This window comes from Necator americanus, chromosome I (genome assembly GCF_031761385.1).
Source record: "Necator americanus strain Aroian chromosome I, whole genome shotgun sequence".
Taxonomy (NCBI): Eukaryota; Metazoa; Nematoda; class Chromadorea; order Rhabditida; family Ancylostomatidae; genus Necator; species Necator americanus.
The window spans coordinates 21,515,572-21,533,089 of NC_087371.1; the positions used below are offsets into that span (position 1 = coordinate 21,515,572).

The 17,518-nt window shown below is 43.3% G+C and overlaps 3 protein-coding genes across 5 annotated transcripts; 1 reads left to right on the plus strand and 2 right to left on the minus strand.

Moving 5' to 3' along the window:
• Nucleotides 1-779: 779 nt before the first annotated feature.
• RB195_006437 (uncharacterized protein) lies at nucleotides 780-3,677 on the minus strand (the record flags this gene model as incomplete). The annotated part of the gene is made up of 6 exons (XM_064179511.1): nucleotides 780-872; nucleotides 1,229-1,343; nucleotides 1,402-1,472; nucleotides 1,541-1,606; nucleotides 2,531-2,614; nucleotides 3,579-3,677. 6 exons carry the CDS (start codon nucleotides 3,675-3,677, stop codon nucleotides 780-782), a joined length of 528 nt encoding a protein of 175 aa, XP_064036459.1.
• Nucleotides 3,678-4,152: 475 nt separating this feature from the next.
• Nucleotides 4,153-6,990, plus strand: RB195_006438 (uncharacterized protein; the record flags this gene model as incomplete). Of its 3 annotated transcripts, XM_064179514.1 has the most annotated exons (3): nucleotides 4,153-5,480; nucleotides 5,734-5,965; nucleotides 6,019-6,990. In XM_064179514.1, 3 exons carry the CDS (start codon nucleotides 4,153-4,155, stop codon nucleotides 6,988-6,990), a joined length of 2,532 nt encoding a protein of 843 aa, XP_064036460.1. The 3 variants fall into 3 exon arrangements, with proteins under 3 accessions (XP_064036460.1, XP_064036461.1, XP_064036462.1); XM_064179512.1 differs by lacking the exons at nucleotides 5,734-5,965; nucleotides 6,019-6,990 and having other exon boundaries at nucleotides 4,153-5,484; XM_064179513.1 differs by lacking the exons at nucleotides 4,153-5,480; nucleotides 5,734-5,965 and having other exon boundaries at nucleotides 6,103-6,990.
• A 180-nt stretch (nucleotides 6,991-7,170) lies between these two features.
• On the minus strand, nucleotides 7,171-10,161 carry RB195_006439 (uncharacterized protein; the record flags this gene model as incomplete). Its single annotated transcript, XM_064179515.1, has 4 exons — nucleotides 7,171-7,353; nucleotides 7,657-7,707; nucleotides 9,001-9,165; nucleotides 10,108-10,161. 4 exons carry the CDS (start codon nucleotides 10,159-10,161, stop codon nucleotides 7,171-7,173), a joined length of 453 nt encoding a protein of 150 aa, XP_064036463.1.
• Between the last annotated feature and the right edge of the window lie 7,357 nt (nucleotides 10,162-17,518).

Here is a 17,518-nt window from a genome sequence, read left to right on the forward strand (position 1 = left end):
ACCACTTTGCTTAATCTTTGGTTTTGATCTACCTCAATGTACAATTTCCAGATACAGTATGATCAGAGAATAAATTTGTTCTACGCAGCTTCAAAAGCAACATTCTTAAAGGCATCACGAATCTGGGTGATGCCTTTAACGAAGTTTCCGAAGCCATCCTTAATGGTTCGAGTCCCACATCAACATTCAGCTCCAATACTGTTCGTAAGTTGTTGAATTGGACCTTGTTAAAGATACCAGAAATTTTTAAAATCGCATCTCATTCATTGAAGGTAATTTCTGATGCATATTGAAATAAGAACAAAAATCGGAAATTTTCCGCTTTTAAAACTAAGTTGTTACTTTGGATGTCCCCCTGGAAGGAGCTAAGAGCTCTTGCAGCCATATACTTATGCCGAAAAATGAAAACTCACCGAATCGTGGAGAAACGCGAGCCCTCACTTTTTACTCTAAAAAACTCATTTTGTGTAATCTCATATAATGTCTATAGCATTCTGTCGGAGATTTTAGAGGAGCAAAAAATCACTATCACATATTTCGAAGAAGAAACGGAATACACCAACCTTAGAATGCGCCGTTAAGTCTCCTAACTGCAAGAGGAATGAGAGGCCGATTGTTTTAACTCGTATCCGCATTCATAAGCGAATCTTTCCACTGTCACTGCATTTGGCCGCGGATACGCAATTGTTCATAACTAACTGTTGAATAACAAACAAAGGAAAGAATTTTTATACAGTCGTTTCGTCTTAATATACAAAATAAGATGCAGAGGAAGATGTTTAGGATTTTTGCTTGGATATCTCCTCATCAATGTACTTGTCAGCATTTCGAGCGTCCTTGATCAACATGTCGGCGATTCCCGAGCTCAGCACCTGTATGGAGCTTAAAATCAAAAAATGCTAAGGAAGATTTGTAGGCACGTGAGAAGGAACGGACTTGTCCTTAAAATGTGGATACAGCCCTTTCTCGTCATATTTACGTAGGATACTCACCTTTCTCTTCTACTCACTGGCTGAATGAAATTGGACTTTCAAACATTTTACTGTGCTGCATTTTTGAAGTGCCTTTATGGAAACTCAGAGAGCATATGATGCAAAATCCCGCTATTTTGAACCGCGATGCGCGTGAGAAGCAAGGCGAGAAGTGTTTGCATTACAAGAGGAACGATTCTGAGCCTCTGGATCCATAAACACTGAAGGAAACAACGAGAATGAAAAGAGAGGCATACCGCTTTTGGAGTCAATTTATCCTTAAGATCAACTGAAACGATGTATTCGACAATACATTTCGAAGGATCCGAATGTAAAGGAGTGAACTTTCCGGCGCACACATTCACCCACCCTCTGCAAACGATCTAATTTAGCAGCGATAAACGGTTTCGAAAGGGAAAAAGGCCCGAACCGCTTCTTTTTCGAAACTACGGGAACATCATTCTCAAAGCTGGTGGCTGTGACCACATAGGAGTCCCCTACCTGCAAGAAAAAAAAGGGAAATCATCTCCTGGTTACAAGGGAGCGATGCAGCGATTAATTAACCGTACCTTCCGCCACATTCGACAAACCACAAAGTCGCGTCCCTTTATGACCACCACCTCGGAAGTTGTGTACTGAAAAGGTATACAGTTTGTGCACTATCTTTGCCCAGTAACACAAGGATGTTATCGGGAAGGAATGGTGCGATTAGAAAAGGCGCAGACAAACAGTGCTTATTTTCTCAAGATACTTGGAACACACAGACCAAAGACATGAAATTAAGTTCTTCTTTTAATTCTTAATACTCTTTCACCTTTGATATTGATAGCACAAAACGTTTTTCATCCTTGCTATGAATATCAGAGATAAAAGAGTATTAAGAATCCTTCCAATCACTGCCGAACGACAAGGTTGAGGCCAATTGTTTTGAAAGCAGCATACCATGAATCTGACGTGGTGAAAAATCCATGGGAAAGGCTAGAAATGGGCTTTATGCCCATGCGGGACCTGGGGTAGTTCCGCTCATTTCTCCCCGATCCTCGTGAAAATGGCGTCTTCCACGCACTCACAACGTCAGATTAGTCTTATGTTGCTTTTAATGGTCGTAATGTAAATTTCTTGTTTTTTTTTTTGTCTGTCTTGGCACACCTTTAGGTTTATTTGAATGAATTGATAGATTCGAAGCTATTAAAAATATTTACATATTCTAGTACGTGAAAATGTGCGAATTCACGGAAAGCTGGGATCCAATATTTTTCTGACCACAAATGAGAACGCAACGAATTCTGGAATTCTCATTCAACGATGAAATATCCTATGCAAAAATGGACTCTTTAATGATCTTTCGGAACACTCACTAAGACAACGTCTAGCTAGCAGAATCGGATGTTGATGATGAAGGAAAGGAAAGGGCGAAAGGAAGAAGAGGAATAAATGGGGGCTTTCCTCGACTCTCAACGACTCACTCAGATAGGAGGCAGTCAAAGTTCTTGCGTCTAGAGGTCTCTAGGTCGAACGTGACGCCAACAAACTGTTAAATTGCAAGTAAGAAAACTTACATGAAGAATGTCAGCGTGGTCACTAATTCTTCCAAGACGATCCACACTATGTACGTTGCTATTCCATTGAGGTGTTTTTTCGATCTGCAATTGCAATTGTCATCGTCAGTGACAACACATTGAGTTGATCCGATATTTTGTTTGAGCTTTTCTGTTCAATGCAATTCTTCCCTGAAAGCAAAACTGAAGAGATCTCATAGAAGCCTCTCCGGCTCCTCATTGGATTCTCCTCGAACACTGCGGATGAACAATCCACGTTCCTTCCGTCAGCGACAACAATTCACCTATAAAAGTTTTGAAGAACTTTCCTTATGGGGAACTCCACAAAGGTAGATAAGAAAACACTCATTCAAATGTTGAGTCATTCTGTTTTTTGATCACACTTGAAGGATATTTTTCTTCGTGGATAAAGGAGATTTGGAAAACGGCCATCAGAAATTTGCCAGAAATATGCGAAAAGGTTGTGCTGAATGAAAGGCAGAATATCTTCGGCAGAAAGGGTTTTGTTTATTCCAATTCTGAAAAATAGAAACATGCGATACCGCCTTGTTTATGAGACCAATCATTACTTTATAACATAACGGTAGCCCTACGTTTCTCTGAAATTCCTCACATTAACCACTACATCTACAAGGTCTGCTCCACTCTCTACCACATAATTCCCCATAAATGTGCGAAAGGAAAATAATTCCCTTCAGAACTGAATCCTCTTTCCAATGTCTCCCATTTCTTCATTTTTCCCCGCAGTAAACTACATTTCGCAGAGGATAAATGGCACCATAACCTTCATGGAACGCAGACGTGATTCATGCCTAATCATTCTGAATCTCCGCTCATCTGCGTAGAATGCAGCGAGAGCAAAACATCGGAAATCTACGACAACATATGCAGCAGACCAAAAGAACCTAAAGTGCACGCGTTTTGGAGTGCGATCGAATACAATATTCTGCGCCGCGATTTCATGAAGAAATGTTATGATGCAATTCCAGGATAGCAGCAGAATATGTCTAGAAACGGAGAGGAAAGGCAGCATCGCTTTGCATCTCACAAATGTCAATTTTGCTGCCCTCATATGAAGGTGCGATAAAGCTCCAACGGGGACACCCGATAGAACTGACCAGTAGAAATCAAACTCATTAGCCTCCATCTGAAAATTCCTCATGTCATAAAAACTAGAAGATAAATACGCGTGGACAGCAACGGATGTGATCAACCGAAGGAAAGCGAAAATGGTATTGATTAGGAAATGGCTGAAGGAAAAAATGTCTCTATGAAAAGCAGAGACAGAGGTACGATCCAGTAAACAAAACCGAAGCTGCACATCACCGTTCCCTTTATTATTTTTTATTTTTTCATGCCAGGTGTTTTTTCAGGTGCAAGGGAGGCGGTTTGGAGTCGCCTCCAACAAATAAGCTCCACATGTCCACACCGGGAGAACGGAAGTTCTCCCAGAAACTCATGGGACTAGAGGCTTGCAACCTGCCCATGGGTTTTAAAATTTTTAAGCAAAACACAGTAATAGAAAAGAGTCTCCTGATTCCGGAGGAAAGCCTGGTACGGTAGCGCCAGGTAGGACGGGGTTGCAGGAGTCATGTAGGCTACCAAAACGGAAAAGGACTAGGATGGCGATCTGTACTTATAACGCACGTACGCTTGCATCGGAAGCGGCCATCGAAGATCTGATGATGCAAGCCAAGAAGATCAAGTACGACGTCATCGGACTGACCGAGACGAGACGACGTCACCCTCTCAACGCCGTATATGAAACTGGAGAAGAACTGTTCTTAGGAACATGCGACAGTAGAGGTGTTGGTGGAGTTGGCGTCCTCGTCAACACGAGTATGGCAAAGAACATCGACTCTTTTGAACAACTTACGACCCGAATCGGACGTCTGCGGATGAGAAGATGTTGCCCAATACCAGCTTTGACTATCTTCGTCGTTTACGCTCCAACATCAAGCTACGAAGAAGAAGAAGTCGAAGCTTTCTATATGGACCTGGAGAAGTTCTACCAAGAAGATCATGCCTTCTACAAGGTCATAGTTGGCGATTTCAACGCTAAGGTTGGCCCAAGAAGAACGCCGGAGGAACTTCACATCGGGACCCACGGCCTACAATGGAATGACCAGGGAGAGAGGCTCTCCGAGTTCATCATGACGACTAAGACCATCCATGGGAACTCGCAATTTCAGAAACCCTCTTCTTTACGCTGGACGTGGGAGTCACCCGGTGGAGGGTACCGTAATGAAATAGACCACATCATCGTCAATAAAAGGTTCTGCCTGACGGACGTCGGTGTTGTACCAAAGTTCTATACGGGATCGGACCATCGCCTCCTCCGAGGAAGATTTTCCTTCACAAGGAGAGCAGAGAAAGCCGCCAAGTTCAGAGAGAGAAATCCCAGGACTACCATCAACTGGGATCTCTTCGCTACGCTAGTCGGCTTTTGGGAAGATTCTGCAATGGACAACATCGACGAGGAATATGACCGGCTTGTCGAACACCTTCACGACTGCGCGAAGAAGGCTGAGAGTTTTAAAACCACCAAGAGGCGTCTGTCTCTTAAAACTCTTGAGCTGATACGCCAGCGTGGAGCAGCACGAGCCGCAGGGAACCAAGAACTCACGTCCGAGCTCGCAAGGCTTTGCCGAGAGGCGATAAAGGAAGACCTTAAAGAGAGAAGAGCAGAAGTGCTGGCTGAAGCTGCAGAGGCGGGGAAAAGCATCCGCTATGCCCGTCGAGACTTCGCCAGTCGCAAGACGAGGATGACTGCTCTCCGGAACCCAAAGGGAACAGCCATTGCATCGAGAAGGGGGATGGAGAAAATCATCTACGACTTCTACTCTGATCTCTTCGACAGCCATGTCCACTTGCCTCCTCACCATCTGAGGGAAGATGGACAAGTCATTCCAGAGGTTTTCCCTCCGAAATACGACATGCTATCATGTCGGTAAGAAATCGTACGGCACCCGGTCCCGACAGAATAAGACCAGAACACCTGAAGAGCCTTCCGCCAGTACTCATCAACACCCTGGCGAGGCTCTTTACACGCTATCTGTCGGAATGCAAGGTTCCTAAACAGTGGAAGACCAGCAAGACCGTGTTGTTGTATAAAAAGGAGATCCATATGACATCGGCAACTATCGCCCAATCTGCCTACTGTCCGTCATCTACAAGCTCTTTACAAGAGTAATCCTTAATAGGATTGAAAAAGTCTTGGATGAAGGACAGCCATGCGAGCAAGCAGGGTTTCGAAAAGGATTCAGCACGATTGACCACATCCACACTGTTTCGAAACTCATCGAGGTATCACGAGAGTACAAGATGCCGCTCTGTCTCACCTTCATCGACTTAAAGAAGGCTTTCGACTCGGTTGAGACGGAAGCGGTCGTGGAAGCCTTGGACAACCAAGGCGTCCCTACTCAATATATAAAGGTACTTCGAGGTTGTACAGTAACTTCACGACCGGAATTTCGCCATTCTACAAGAACATCATCATTGACGTGAAGAGGGGGGTCCGACAGGGTGATACAATTTCACCCAAAATATTCACAGCCACCCTCGAGAACGCAATGCGAAAGTTGGAATGGGACGACATGGGAGTGAAGGTTGATGGTCGGCAGCTACACCATTTGCGCTTTGCTGATGACATCGTACTGGTGACACCTAGCATCAGCCAAGCGGAACGAATGCTGACCGAATTCGACGAAACATGTGGATGCATCGGTCTTCAGCTGAATCTACAAAAGACGATGTTCATGCGGAACGGATGGGTCTCGGATGCCCCATTCACGCTCAACGGAACGAACATATCCGAATGCACCAGCTACGTTTATCTGGGTCGGGAACTGAACATGATGAACGACCTGACCCCCGAGCTGGGCAGGAGGAGACGAGCGGCTTGGGGAGCGTACAAGAGCATCGAGGATGTAGTGAAGAAGACCAGGAACACCCGGCTCCGTGCTCACCTCTTCAACACCACCGTACTTCCTGCTTTGACCTATGCTTCGGAAACCTGGGCATTTCGCAAGCAGGAAGAAAACGCGGTGAGCGTCATTGAACGCGCAATTGAGAGAGTGATGCTAGGAGTATCCCGTTTCACGCAAGTGAGGGACGGGATTCGAAGTTCTCTCCTACGTCAGCGATCGAAGATTAGAGACGCCGCCGCGTTTGCCAAGGAAAGTAAAATAAGGTGGGCCGGACACGTGATGCGCTTTAATGACAACCGTTGGACCAGAGCCGTGAGCGACTGGGTTCCCCGCGATATTAAGCGCACTACAGGAAGACCGCCGACCCGATGGTCAGATTTCTTCACGAAGTCCTTGAAAGAAAAATATGATGCTCTTCGTGTCCCACGCGAAAGGAGGAACCACTGGGCTACTCTGGCACGCGATCGGGACAAATGGAAGAATTACTGGCGCCCGCTCGACCAGTCCGAAGATCAACGGGAGTCAAGGTGATCAAGGTGATTTTTTCATGCCACACGCCATAGTGAAACTCTTCAAATAAAGGTCCAGCTACAGAAAAGCCAGCTGACGCTTGAAAAATATGCACACGAAAACCATATTCGGGCTAAACCACCTGAACCCTGGTGCAGCTGAGCACCCGAATATGGCTGGGCTCGGAGCGACGTGATGGGGTTAGGGGCTGCGATCAAGACCCGAGGTGCGACGTTCGCTAACCTCACTGCAGTCCGATTGGAGCTGACAATGGTCCACCTCAATCGCATCATCGCCATCGAGTTCACCGCCTCGCTTCTGGCGTAGCCCCTTGCTGCACCAGGCTTGAGGTAGTTTTGATGGAACCATACGAGAGGTGCCGTTCTTCAAATGAATTTCGGATCAGAATATACTCGGGTAAACACGGAGGGTGAGGACGCGCAGCTCGGTGCAGTTGTGTTAGCGGCGCGTTGGAGCTAACAGTGGGACCCACGCAAACTGCAGGAGGTGCTAGCAACGGTCCCCTCTTAATCGTAACTTTTATGCTCCAACGTTTTGAGCCCAGCCACTAAACAAAGTACGAAGTTCTGTAGCTTCACAGTGATCCCGATCTTATGCGCGGTCGATTCCATCAGTCCAGAACGGAAGCTTCTATTAAGTGTAGACGGTAAATTTTTCAAGCATTACCTCGTTCCAGTGATGCTGGAAAAGCGTTTCCATGTCAATATTGTACGTCTTCTGAAACGAATTTCTTTAGAAAAAAGGGAATGTGAAAAGTAACTTCTCTTACTTATCAATTTCGCTGTGCGTTTCGTTTTATTTTTTGTTCATATCGTAATCCGTGCAGCTTTTAGCATTTATGCGATCTGTTTAGAAAGTATAACCACACGAACTGAACTCTGATTATGGTTCTCTTTTGCCGTCAGATCGTGGTCAAGTTGGTCCGAAATACTATAGAACTCAAAGGTAATGAGAAGGCTGAATATATACGGGGGATGATCCGAGTCCGACTCCGGATCTCTCAGGGGTGCTCGCAAAAAACATCGCTGCATATTCCATGAAAGAATCTACAAAACCTACAGTCCGCTCAGAGTTCGTGACTTTCGTACTGTCCAGTTGGGACGTAGAGCCGCGCGAAACTTCTCTAACTTCGTCTTCGGGTTTAAAGCTCGTCGTCCACAATAATATGCAGCGACAAAACAATTTCAAACGCGTATGGTTATGATGAGCTCATCTGCAGTCCCAAAAACATGATCAGAACAGTTCGACTTTGTTCGTAAGTGTTCACGCCATATTGCACCATGAACTAAAACTTTTTTCGGATTGTGGAGGAGCGCCATTTCCGAAATGGAGCGCAACACGTTCACCTTTGAATAGCGGTGTATGTAATAAAGTTCTTAACGATTTGAAACTCGGCGCAGTTTCTTAAGTAGCAGCGCTCGAAGCTGCGCGGTTGGACCGGCAGTTGCGAACGACACGGACCGCAGAGAGGAGTGGGCTAGCGATGAACCGCTAGCCCCGATGCGCTGCTTCGAGCGCGGCAGCGTAAGAAAATGGACTCGACCACAGGGCTCCGTGTCCAATATATTTGTATTTGGGAGAACAAATTCCACGAAATAGAAACTATCGAAGGTTTCTTTTTCCAATAGCGCTATCCAGTATCATCTGGTTGGCTTTCTCAAGCAAACTCAGACCAACGGCAACTCGCTTCGGGACCTAGCCGTTCGCCGCAGCAACATTTCCACTGCTGAAACGAGTGTAAGCGAATTTTCTCTGTGTGATGCATTTGTCCGCAGACAAACAATTGATGGATAGCAATATACCCTATCAAGGCACACTTTTTTCTAGAGTATGTTAATCCAACTGGAGAAGTTTTGTTGGATACGTGCTAAGATCGTCTTGAAGCGCCTATGTACGTGGTAGCACGTGCCAGTAACTGTTAAATACCAGGTCTGAACCACGATCGGACTGGGACGACCACGATGATAAGTTGCACCGTCGAAGTATACATGAAGCTATGCTGAGACGTACCTTGAGATAGTAGACTTTGCCAATGGGAAAATGTTTGTTGAAGCATTTATCGCCTTTGTGCTCGGCCTTCAGCTTCCAGTCCTTGCGATCTGCGCGTTTCGCATCGTCGAACACTTTCAGCGCTTCGACAAACGCATGCGCAGTGTTTCGTAAGCCCATTCCATACTGAAATCAAAGCGAAAAACTTGATTTGCGAATAAACGTCTGGATTTTCAAGTTTGATGTTTTTGACGTGATCCAAACCGTCCTAGACTATCTGACCCTTGGCTTTAAATATGTGAATAATTAAAAGTTGAGTTATTTACATGAACGAAAACATCCCTCAGATTTTCAAACTTTACCAACAGTTTTGCCTTAAATTTCGTTCCCTTGGGGAAGGCGTTGCGACGATGACATGAAACGGAACGCTTGGCTAAGCGCCGGCCTAACGGTGTCACTGATCCGCGAGCCCGACGGTAGCAGCGAGACAAGGATTTCGCCGCAAACTGTATTTATAAAGAAAAAGTCGGCCGAAGAAATTTCAGAAAATTTACGAAACCAGGAGATGATTACAGAGACGAAATAAAGTGCATTCTACAGCTACACTACAATTATGAAGATTTCACCCGAATCTTTAGAACTTGACGGCCGCGATACGTTTTCGATTGGGACAGGACACAGGAGGGTGTGTATGTGGAAAAAAACCCTCCTAGTTCAACTGTAACTATTTTCTATACAAAACAATTTCAGCAGTGTATGTAATACTATTGTAGAGCGCGCAGTCGAAACGACCTAACTTCTGCTGCAATTGCATAGGCGAAAGAGCTTCGGGTGGAGCCCTTGCTATAGTCGAGTGTGAACGACCTGAAACGTGGTGCAGTTGCGTAACCAGCTGCATTCGAAGCGACGCGGCAGAGCGGGCAATCGAGGTGAGCTCCACCTGTAGTTCGAGTCGATTGCGATCGATTGCTCAGCCGCGGGGCTCCCAACGCAGGTGCACAGAGGGCACCACTGTAGCCGCAGTCGAATGCGGAGCTGAATGAGGGTCCCACTTCGGCACCTCGAACTTACTCAAAGCCATGTGTTTAGTTTTGACAAGAGGGCACACTAGAAAGTGGCAATACTTGCCTGACTATCAGTTGTAGTATCTTCAATCTCCAACAATTTCACCGTTGTTGACATCTGTAAAGCTCAAATATTCGAGGAGAAGGCAAACATGTGAAGCATGCGGACGGTGCTGGCAGAGAAAAAGTAATCGAGTGGACAAGTCTGGAGGAGTGATCAAACGACAAGTGGAGGATATCAGTGAAGATGAGGGAGTGATAGATTTCCCAAGAACAACAATAAAGTGTTGATTTCGAAAAAGAATAACGTTGTCATGTTAGAAAAATCACCCTGTGAACTGAACAATCTTACACTGCTAGCTTACTCAGCAACTATTCTCAAATGAAGATTTTTGCAAAGAAATGTGAAACCCCATGTCCAAGGTTCTATGTTTTAAACGTCAAAATCTGACGGATATCGCTACGAAAGTATGCTTACACTCACACACGAGCGTTTCGCTTCATGGAATTTTCTAATCGCTTTCGAATTTTCTAATCGCTTTTGTTTGGCAGAGCAGTGTTAAACTCCGGCGCATTTGTGGATGCGCAGACTGTTCACGATGGATTTCACCGTGAACTGTTCTCCACATGTGAGGAAAAGATAGATAACTCAAAAAAGGAATGGTAGGATTTCTAGTGAAAGATGAAATCAAATCGACTAGCAGAATCTTTGGTGATTCGAAAGGCAAAATACCTACATACAGAACCAGATACATCAGATTTTCGATGTTTCAGAATAAATTTAGAAGAATTTAAAAACAGGGTATTTAGAATAAGCCTGCTGCATGTTGTCCCAATCTGCGGCAATTTCAGGTTAATCTAAAATGGCTGTCAACAGATTTTGGTCGCGATTTGCCTCACTGCAGTCTCCACAGCTTGTGTCTGGACGGTCCAGATGCACACTTGAATCGAGTTATAAAAGTCTTAAAGAAGAAAAGATGAATGCTTAGCATTGACTGGTCCCTGTGGGTTGCGCCGACTTAAACTCAGAATTTTCAAACTTTTTTTGGGGATATTTCTACGCGGCCCTGACTTGCAGGTATCACCTATATATCAAATCACTCCATGTGCGACTTTCGATAAACCTCGGCATGTTGATGTTTCAATGATTGTTTTCTTTAATTGAGCCGGACACGAGGTTGTTATAATCCTTTATTCGTGGCTAACGTTTCGGCAATATCAAATCACTTTTTTATGCTTCCAAACAAGTCTGGCATCATTTATCCCAAAGATTATACGTCCCAGAGGTATGAAATGACTGACTGCTTTTCGACGCTTTATGAACATCGAACATCCTGACGCTGCGCGAGGCCCTTAGCAGCGTGGGAAATCCGCATTCATCGCTATCCTTTTTAAAAAATTACAGAAAATCAATGCAACGATTCTTCCCCGCTGCTGAAGGGCTGCAGAACACCCGAGCTGCACACGCAGCGAAACGTTCGCTGTATTTTCCATGTACATATTTCCCTTAAAGTTCCTAGCAACTTTGGGCCCTGCAGTCTAGTTGCACATGGAAAATGGCCGTCTAATTTCAAAGTCTTGATTATACAACTCGAATAAAAATTAAGGAGTTTTGACAAACATCTTCTTAGAAAACAATTAAACTAATTGGTATGGCGAGCTAATGAATTTAAGTGAGCAGGAATACAGGAATAACAGAGATCTATGAGCTGTATGCATGAATGTAACACCAAATAGCATCTGGATTTGCCGGGAGGATCTCACCGATCTTCCCCTGCAGAAGAATGATCTAGCCCCCAAAGAAACATGAGAGGAACGTCATCATGTCTGGTTTTTATACACGTAGGGAATTGCAGCTGGTGTACTTTCATTTCTCACCAAACAAAAGTCCAAATAAACAAATGAATGGATCTTGGAGATAGGTCTAGGCGGACCATTTGCCAAAATTAAACGGTTACTTTGGTTACTTTGTTGCTCGCTTGTTTTTTTTTTTTTGCAATATTATCTACTCTTATCTACTAAATATAATATAATCTGCATTACGGTAGATACGGGTAATGAGTTAAAAACACATCCGGAACTCCGCAGAGCATCCAACCATCTCTACTGCTTTCTTTTTTTAATGCGATGAACGTTGTTCGCTAAAACAATAAAAAAAATAAAGATTGTAATGAGAGAAAGAAGTTGAGATTGCATTTCTGTCGACTTTTTTCTTTGATATGAACGTTATCGCAAACAATGAAGAACTACAATGCAACTCCAGCATATTATTTTTTATTATTTTATTTCTTGGCACATTGTATTTCACTAAGAAAGTGGAACTTCTAACTGTGCGACAGAAAATGTTTCCGCCAGGTTTGTTAAATGTTCAGCGAGCAATCTTCAGCAAAAACGTCTACTTCCCTTCACCGACAAAATTCGCCAGCGGAATTTCCCGAGTACACAGAACTCTTTACTCACGTGTTTCGGGGATCAAAGAAAACATCTTGACCTTCCAGTATCAACAAAAGAACTTGAAGAAACCCGTTCAGCTGAAGAGAGCAGCTGGAAACCGGCGAAATATTTACGGAAACATGAATCACATGTCGCGAAAGCTGAGAGGTAGAAACGAAGACGAGACGACTCGTCAAGGGATCGAGGAAATCTGTACGGAAACACAGTAAGAAGAGATCCGTTGTGTTTCAACGATGGGTGGGACGATAAGGAATGCAGGCGGCAGAATGCACACGAGGTCTCCTACGTGTTGCAACAACTTGACGCCCCGAAGAAGAACATGTTTTGTGGGTTATCGATTCCAACTGGGACAACCCGTTCAAACACGGGATTCGGTCATCAGCGACGTTGACGCACAGAAACGCAGCTCGCAGAGAAGAAGGCTGGACCTAACCCGACTTAATCCCTACAAAAATGTATCATTTTGTTAATGACAGTTTTTCACGGTGATCTCTGAAATCAGACAGCGAAAATGAAATATCTAACCGATGTATTTGAAAACTTTTCACAATATCCTACCAATTTTAACGGTTCTAATCCTACTCAGTAATGAAATTTAATAACATCATTTCATAATTGTGTTTCATAATAATGCTAAGGTTCGAGAAAACTCTTTAAGGCAACGATAAGTCTACTTATCTTGCATCGGAAACGAATATGTTGGCCTGAAACTGCGAATCAGCGAGTTTTACATCATTGTATCCAACCAGAGTGATTTGGTTTCTTTTTGCAAAACAAGCATTTGTGAAAACCATCCGATAAATGTTCGGTCGAAAAAGAAACCCTAGGAAAATTTCAACACCCCAATATTGGTGCAGAAAGTTATGTTGACATAATTTTAATAGTAGTAGTCATATTCAAAAAAGAGCAAAAGCCTGCTAACGAACTTCTCTCAGATATTGATTGTTTACCGGAAGGCCATCTGAAAATAAAAGAGAAGAAACCTCAGATCCAAATCAAGTGTATTGGAAGAAGTTCGCATAGAGACATAATTTTGATGCGTCCAATGAAACAGTTCAATTTCTGTATTTGTATCCGCAGGCGAATTCCTTTGCTCGATCGTTACAAGAAGACAAAATGACATCATGAAAGTCGGAGGAGAAGCAGGAAAATGACATCAACTCGGACTGCAACCCGGAACGACCGCCGCAATTTCGAGTGATGTGCATAAGCCGCAGCCGCTTCTCGTTCGAACGCACTGGTTCCCGCTGTACCGTCGTTTACAACCGTAAAGGTCGCGCCAACTGATTACTTGAGCGAACGCGGCGAAGAAAACCATCTGTTTGTACTCGGCGGTCAGAGATCAACGTGTATTTAGCAGAAAAAGAGACGGCTTGTTCAGATTGGGCAAATTTCCCCTTTTTTTTTCTGAAAACTCCAACTTTGTGATGGACCTGATATTACTTATTCTACAGCTTCAAGAAGGTTTTCGCCATTGAAATTACCACACAGCTTCAACAGATCGAGCAAAATGTACTTCATTTCTGCTTCAACGCAGCAGTTCTGGCTACTACGTAGCTACAAAAGGATAAAAAACGTTTGAGCGCTTTTCATGTGCAGCAGGTGGTGGACGTAAGGTGAGGGAACCTCAAAATGGTAATATAAGATCGTGTAATGGTCTGTGTCAATGAAAGGAATGAGAGTTTCTCTCAACGTTTAGTTATTGAATCACTTATCCGCTTTCAAATAGAACGCGCTCGATTCTCTTAAAATGTGAGAAGTTACGGAAAACAAGACAGCTCGCCTTTCTGTGGTGTCTGAATCATTTTTCCCATCGTCGGAAAATATTTTTTTACTTGTAAGTAGAAGTCAACTTTGGCTAACGCCAAGACATTTAAAGAACTGCCACTTATCTGAAAGATTCAAAGTGATTTTCTTGTTATCAGTGAATATTCCTTTATTACTAGTTCGACAAAGTTGAAAACATCGCTTCTTGACAACCCAGGTTTTACTTCTATTTCTAACTAGCTAACTACTCCTTGCCATGTTCAGGTATTATTTATTTTCTGTTTGTTCATTTAAATGCCTAAAGTGAGTTGTAAAGATAGAAACAGGTACGGCCTATTCCCTGTTCTCCTTCCACTATCGTTGCACAACTTTTTCCTCGCTGTCATCAGACCATTCTTTTCTCTTTGTAGTGTAACAAATCCAGAAAAGATCTCTCTGCTTGCTTCTCTAACATCTCTGCCTTATCAATCTAACATTTTGAATTTGAACAATGAATAACGATCCGTCTGCGAATCACGAGAAACCAAGTAACTCAACTCTAATGGCAGCACCGTGCAAAATCTAAGATGCTATCATCAATTGAAAGAAGAGAAGATAAAAACACGTCTGAACATCCAAACAATATACAGGAAACGGTAGATTTTTGGAACTATCAATTTCCTTAAATCTAAAGGGATTTATTCCCTTAAATCTAAAGGAATTTATTTATTGTATCTTTGGAAGGTGAGACGATTTCAGCTTCTGCTTATCATATTCTGTCGTTCATTTCAAAAGTTGCATATGTCACGCTGCAGGGGAATTTTTTGCTCATTTCTGGCGAGTTTCTTGAAATGAACTCCTAGGAGGATCCGCGTTTTCAAAGAGGACGCTCAGGACCTCGATCGACTGTGCATCGTCCATCATGGACTTCGAAAAGGAACAGGAAATGAGCATCATTCAGCTTAGAAAAGCCTGCTCTTCAACCCCGCTCTTATCCACGGTAGGATGCGATGTTTTTCAGGAGGTTTCACGTGTTTCTCGGCTTCCTAGAAGTATCCCGTGCAAACCATCGTTGGTTCCAAGATCGATGATAATGGTACAAAAAGTGAGAAGTGCTTGAATGGCATACAAACAGTTTACGTCTCTAAGTTTTCCTTGCTAAGGTGAGATCTAAGAGTGGAACGAGGAAAATAATTTGAAAGGTTAAGAAAAAAAGGTTGAACTTGACTTTAAAATTAGCGCAAGATCCTTCCCAGAGGCCAACTTATTTTTTCTTCTAATGTCTCCAGTATCTATGGAAAGCTAACGCAAAGAAATGTGAACTGCTGGATTTGGGAGACGCTTTCAAGGATCTCAACTTCAAATTCCGTTTAAGCTATAGCCGTGCTAAAATACTCAGAAACTATGTGCAGTAACGTCTAAGACAGACAGGGAATATTCAAGCGAAAAAACCTGTCCATTGCTTAAGTGAAGAAAAGTCGAAGCATTGTTTCATCTATGCACATGTAAGTATTAAAGCAGCTACGAAAAACAGGGTTAGCCTCTCCAGCGAAAACGCTGCAAGAGTTCAGGCTTGATTAGCAAGTTGAGATACTATTTTCTCCAAAAACGACTTCAAAAACTTTGTTCGTCCATGCGCGGCCAACTCAATTCGTTGAAATCTCATTGATTTTACACTCATTTTTGGAAGGATACTACCTTTACGAACACCGAATGCTGCACAAGTAGGAAAATCTTTGTGCGTAGATGAAACAAATCGTTGTTGACTTCGAAAGTTCTCGGTATTTGAATGGAAAACAAAGAATAAAGTGACAGTGCCGTTGATCACTACGAGGATGCGCCTCGACTTCAATTCAGATTCGTTGGAGGTTTATGAATGCGTGTGCAGCCTTACAATGCCTTGCGGGGGCGTGCCGATGTGTCAGTGTTTTTATCCTTCCAGACAAGCCTGGTGCCAGTTCATCGATGTCGCAGGGATAAATGGCCTGGTCGCCTCCAGAGTGATTTTTGAACAATCAATCGCGCAGACGCGGTCGACCCTCTCAGCGACGCCTGTTCGTCTTTCCGTAACTTTTAACTGCAACCCTACAAATACTGAAGAGAGCAAGTAGTTTGATGCAACTCTTCATCTGCTTGAACGGTGGTAAGCAAAAAATTGGTCGCTGTTCACAGATGTTCAACTCGCTGCATTGCAACGCACAGGCTCATACATATCATGTGCCGCACGAAATACATCATCCCCGCTGAAGGCAATGTTCGCGAAGTTCCCGATAATGAGTTCTTTCGACTAGTAGGTGACTTCCAGAACGTACTTCTCGGGAACGTATCAAAAACGCGAAACATATGTGTGTTACATCCTGTACATGTATAATCATTAAATCCTGGAATCATAAGCCTCAACGTACGATACCAGGCAACTTCTTACATCCGTACATACAAATGGTAAAATAGAAATCCAAGAGATAATTCGCCACGCGAGCTTTCATTTTATTTTCTCTACAGATGTAGAGAGTTGCTTTGCCGTGTAAACTGAGCCCATTAACTTCTGAATTTATAAAAGACGGTTCACATTTTCCTTCATTCCTAAAATCCATTATTCCTGAAAAAAAACACATGCCCTGAACGATAAAGAGCATGGACTTAACGGATCCGCTTGGGATGGACCAACACGTCCACTTCACTTCAGGATCGATCGAGGTTTACGAACCTATACAATGACTTGCGGGATCTAGCCGATGTTTCAAGTCAGTGTTTTAGTCCTCCTAGACAAGTCTGGTACAAATTTATAGAAGGACTCCTCCGAAGGATCAACTTTTTGGTTGGCACTACGAGGGGTTCGAACAATCAATCAGTCGTGCAGGCACAGTGGAACCTCCTACCAACTTCACCATACCCGCCCATTATATTATAATAGATTATATTATATATAATCTATTATTTTATACTATTATATTTATTAATAATTATACCATAAAAAACTGAAGAATATTACTGAACGGGTTGACGTCGTTAAAAAGATAAAATAAGATATTATTGGTGACAATTTCTCTTTTCATCTCACGGTTTTGGCTAACTTATGAGGATGAGAACCGCTCGCTCTCTTTCTGCGTGCACATTTAAACATTTCTTTCTTTCTGAATTCAACTCTTCGAAATGATGGATGAAAATATCATATCTCATCTGGAAGAGTACATACATCCAAGCAATATGTGGTTACTGGAAAATCTCATAATCTAAAACATACGATTTCATCTGGACTAAACTTGAGCGTCCAT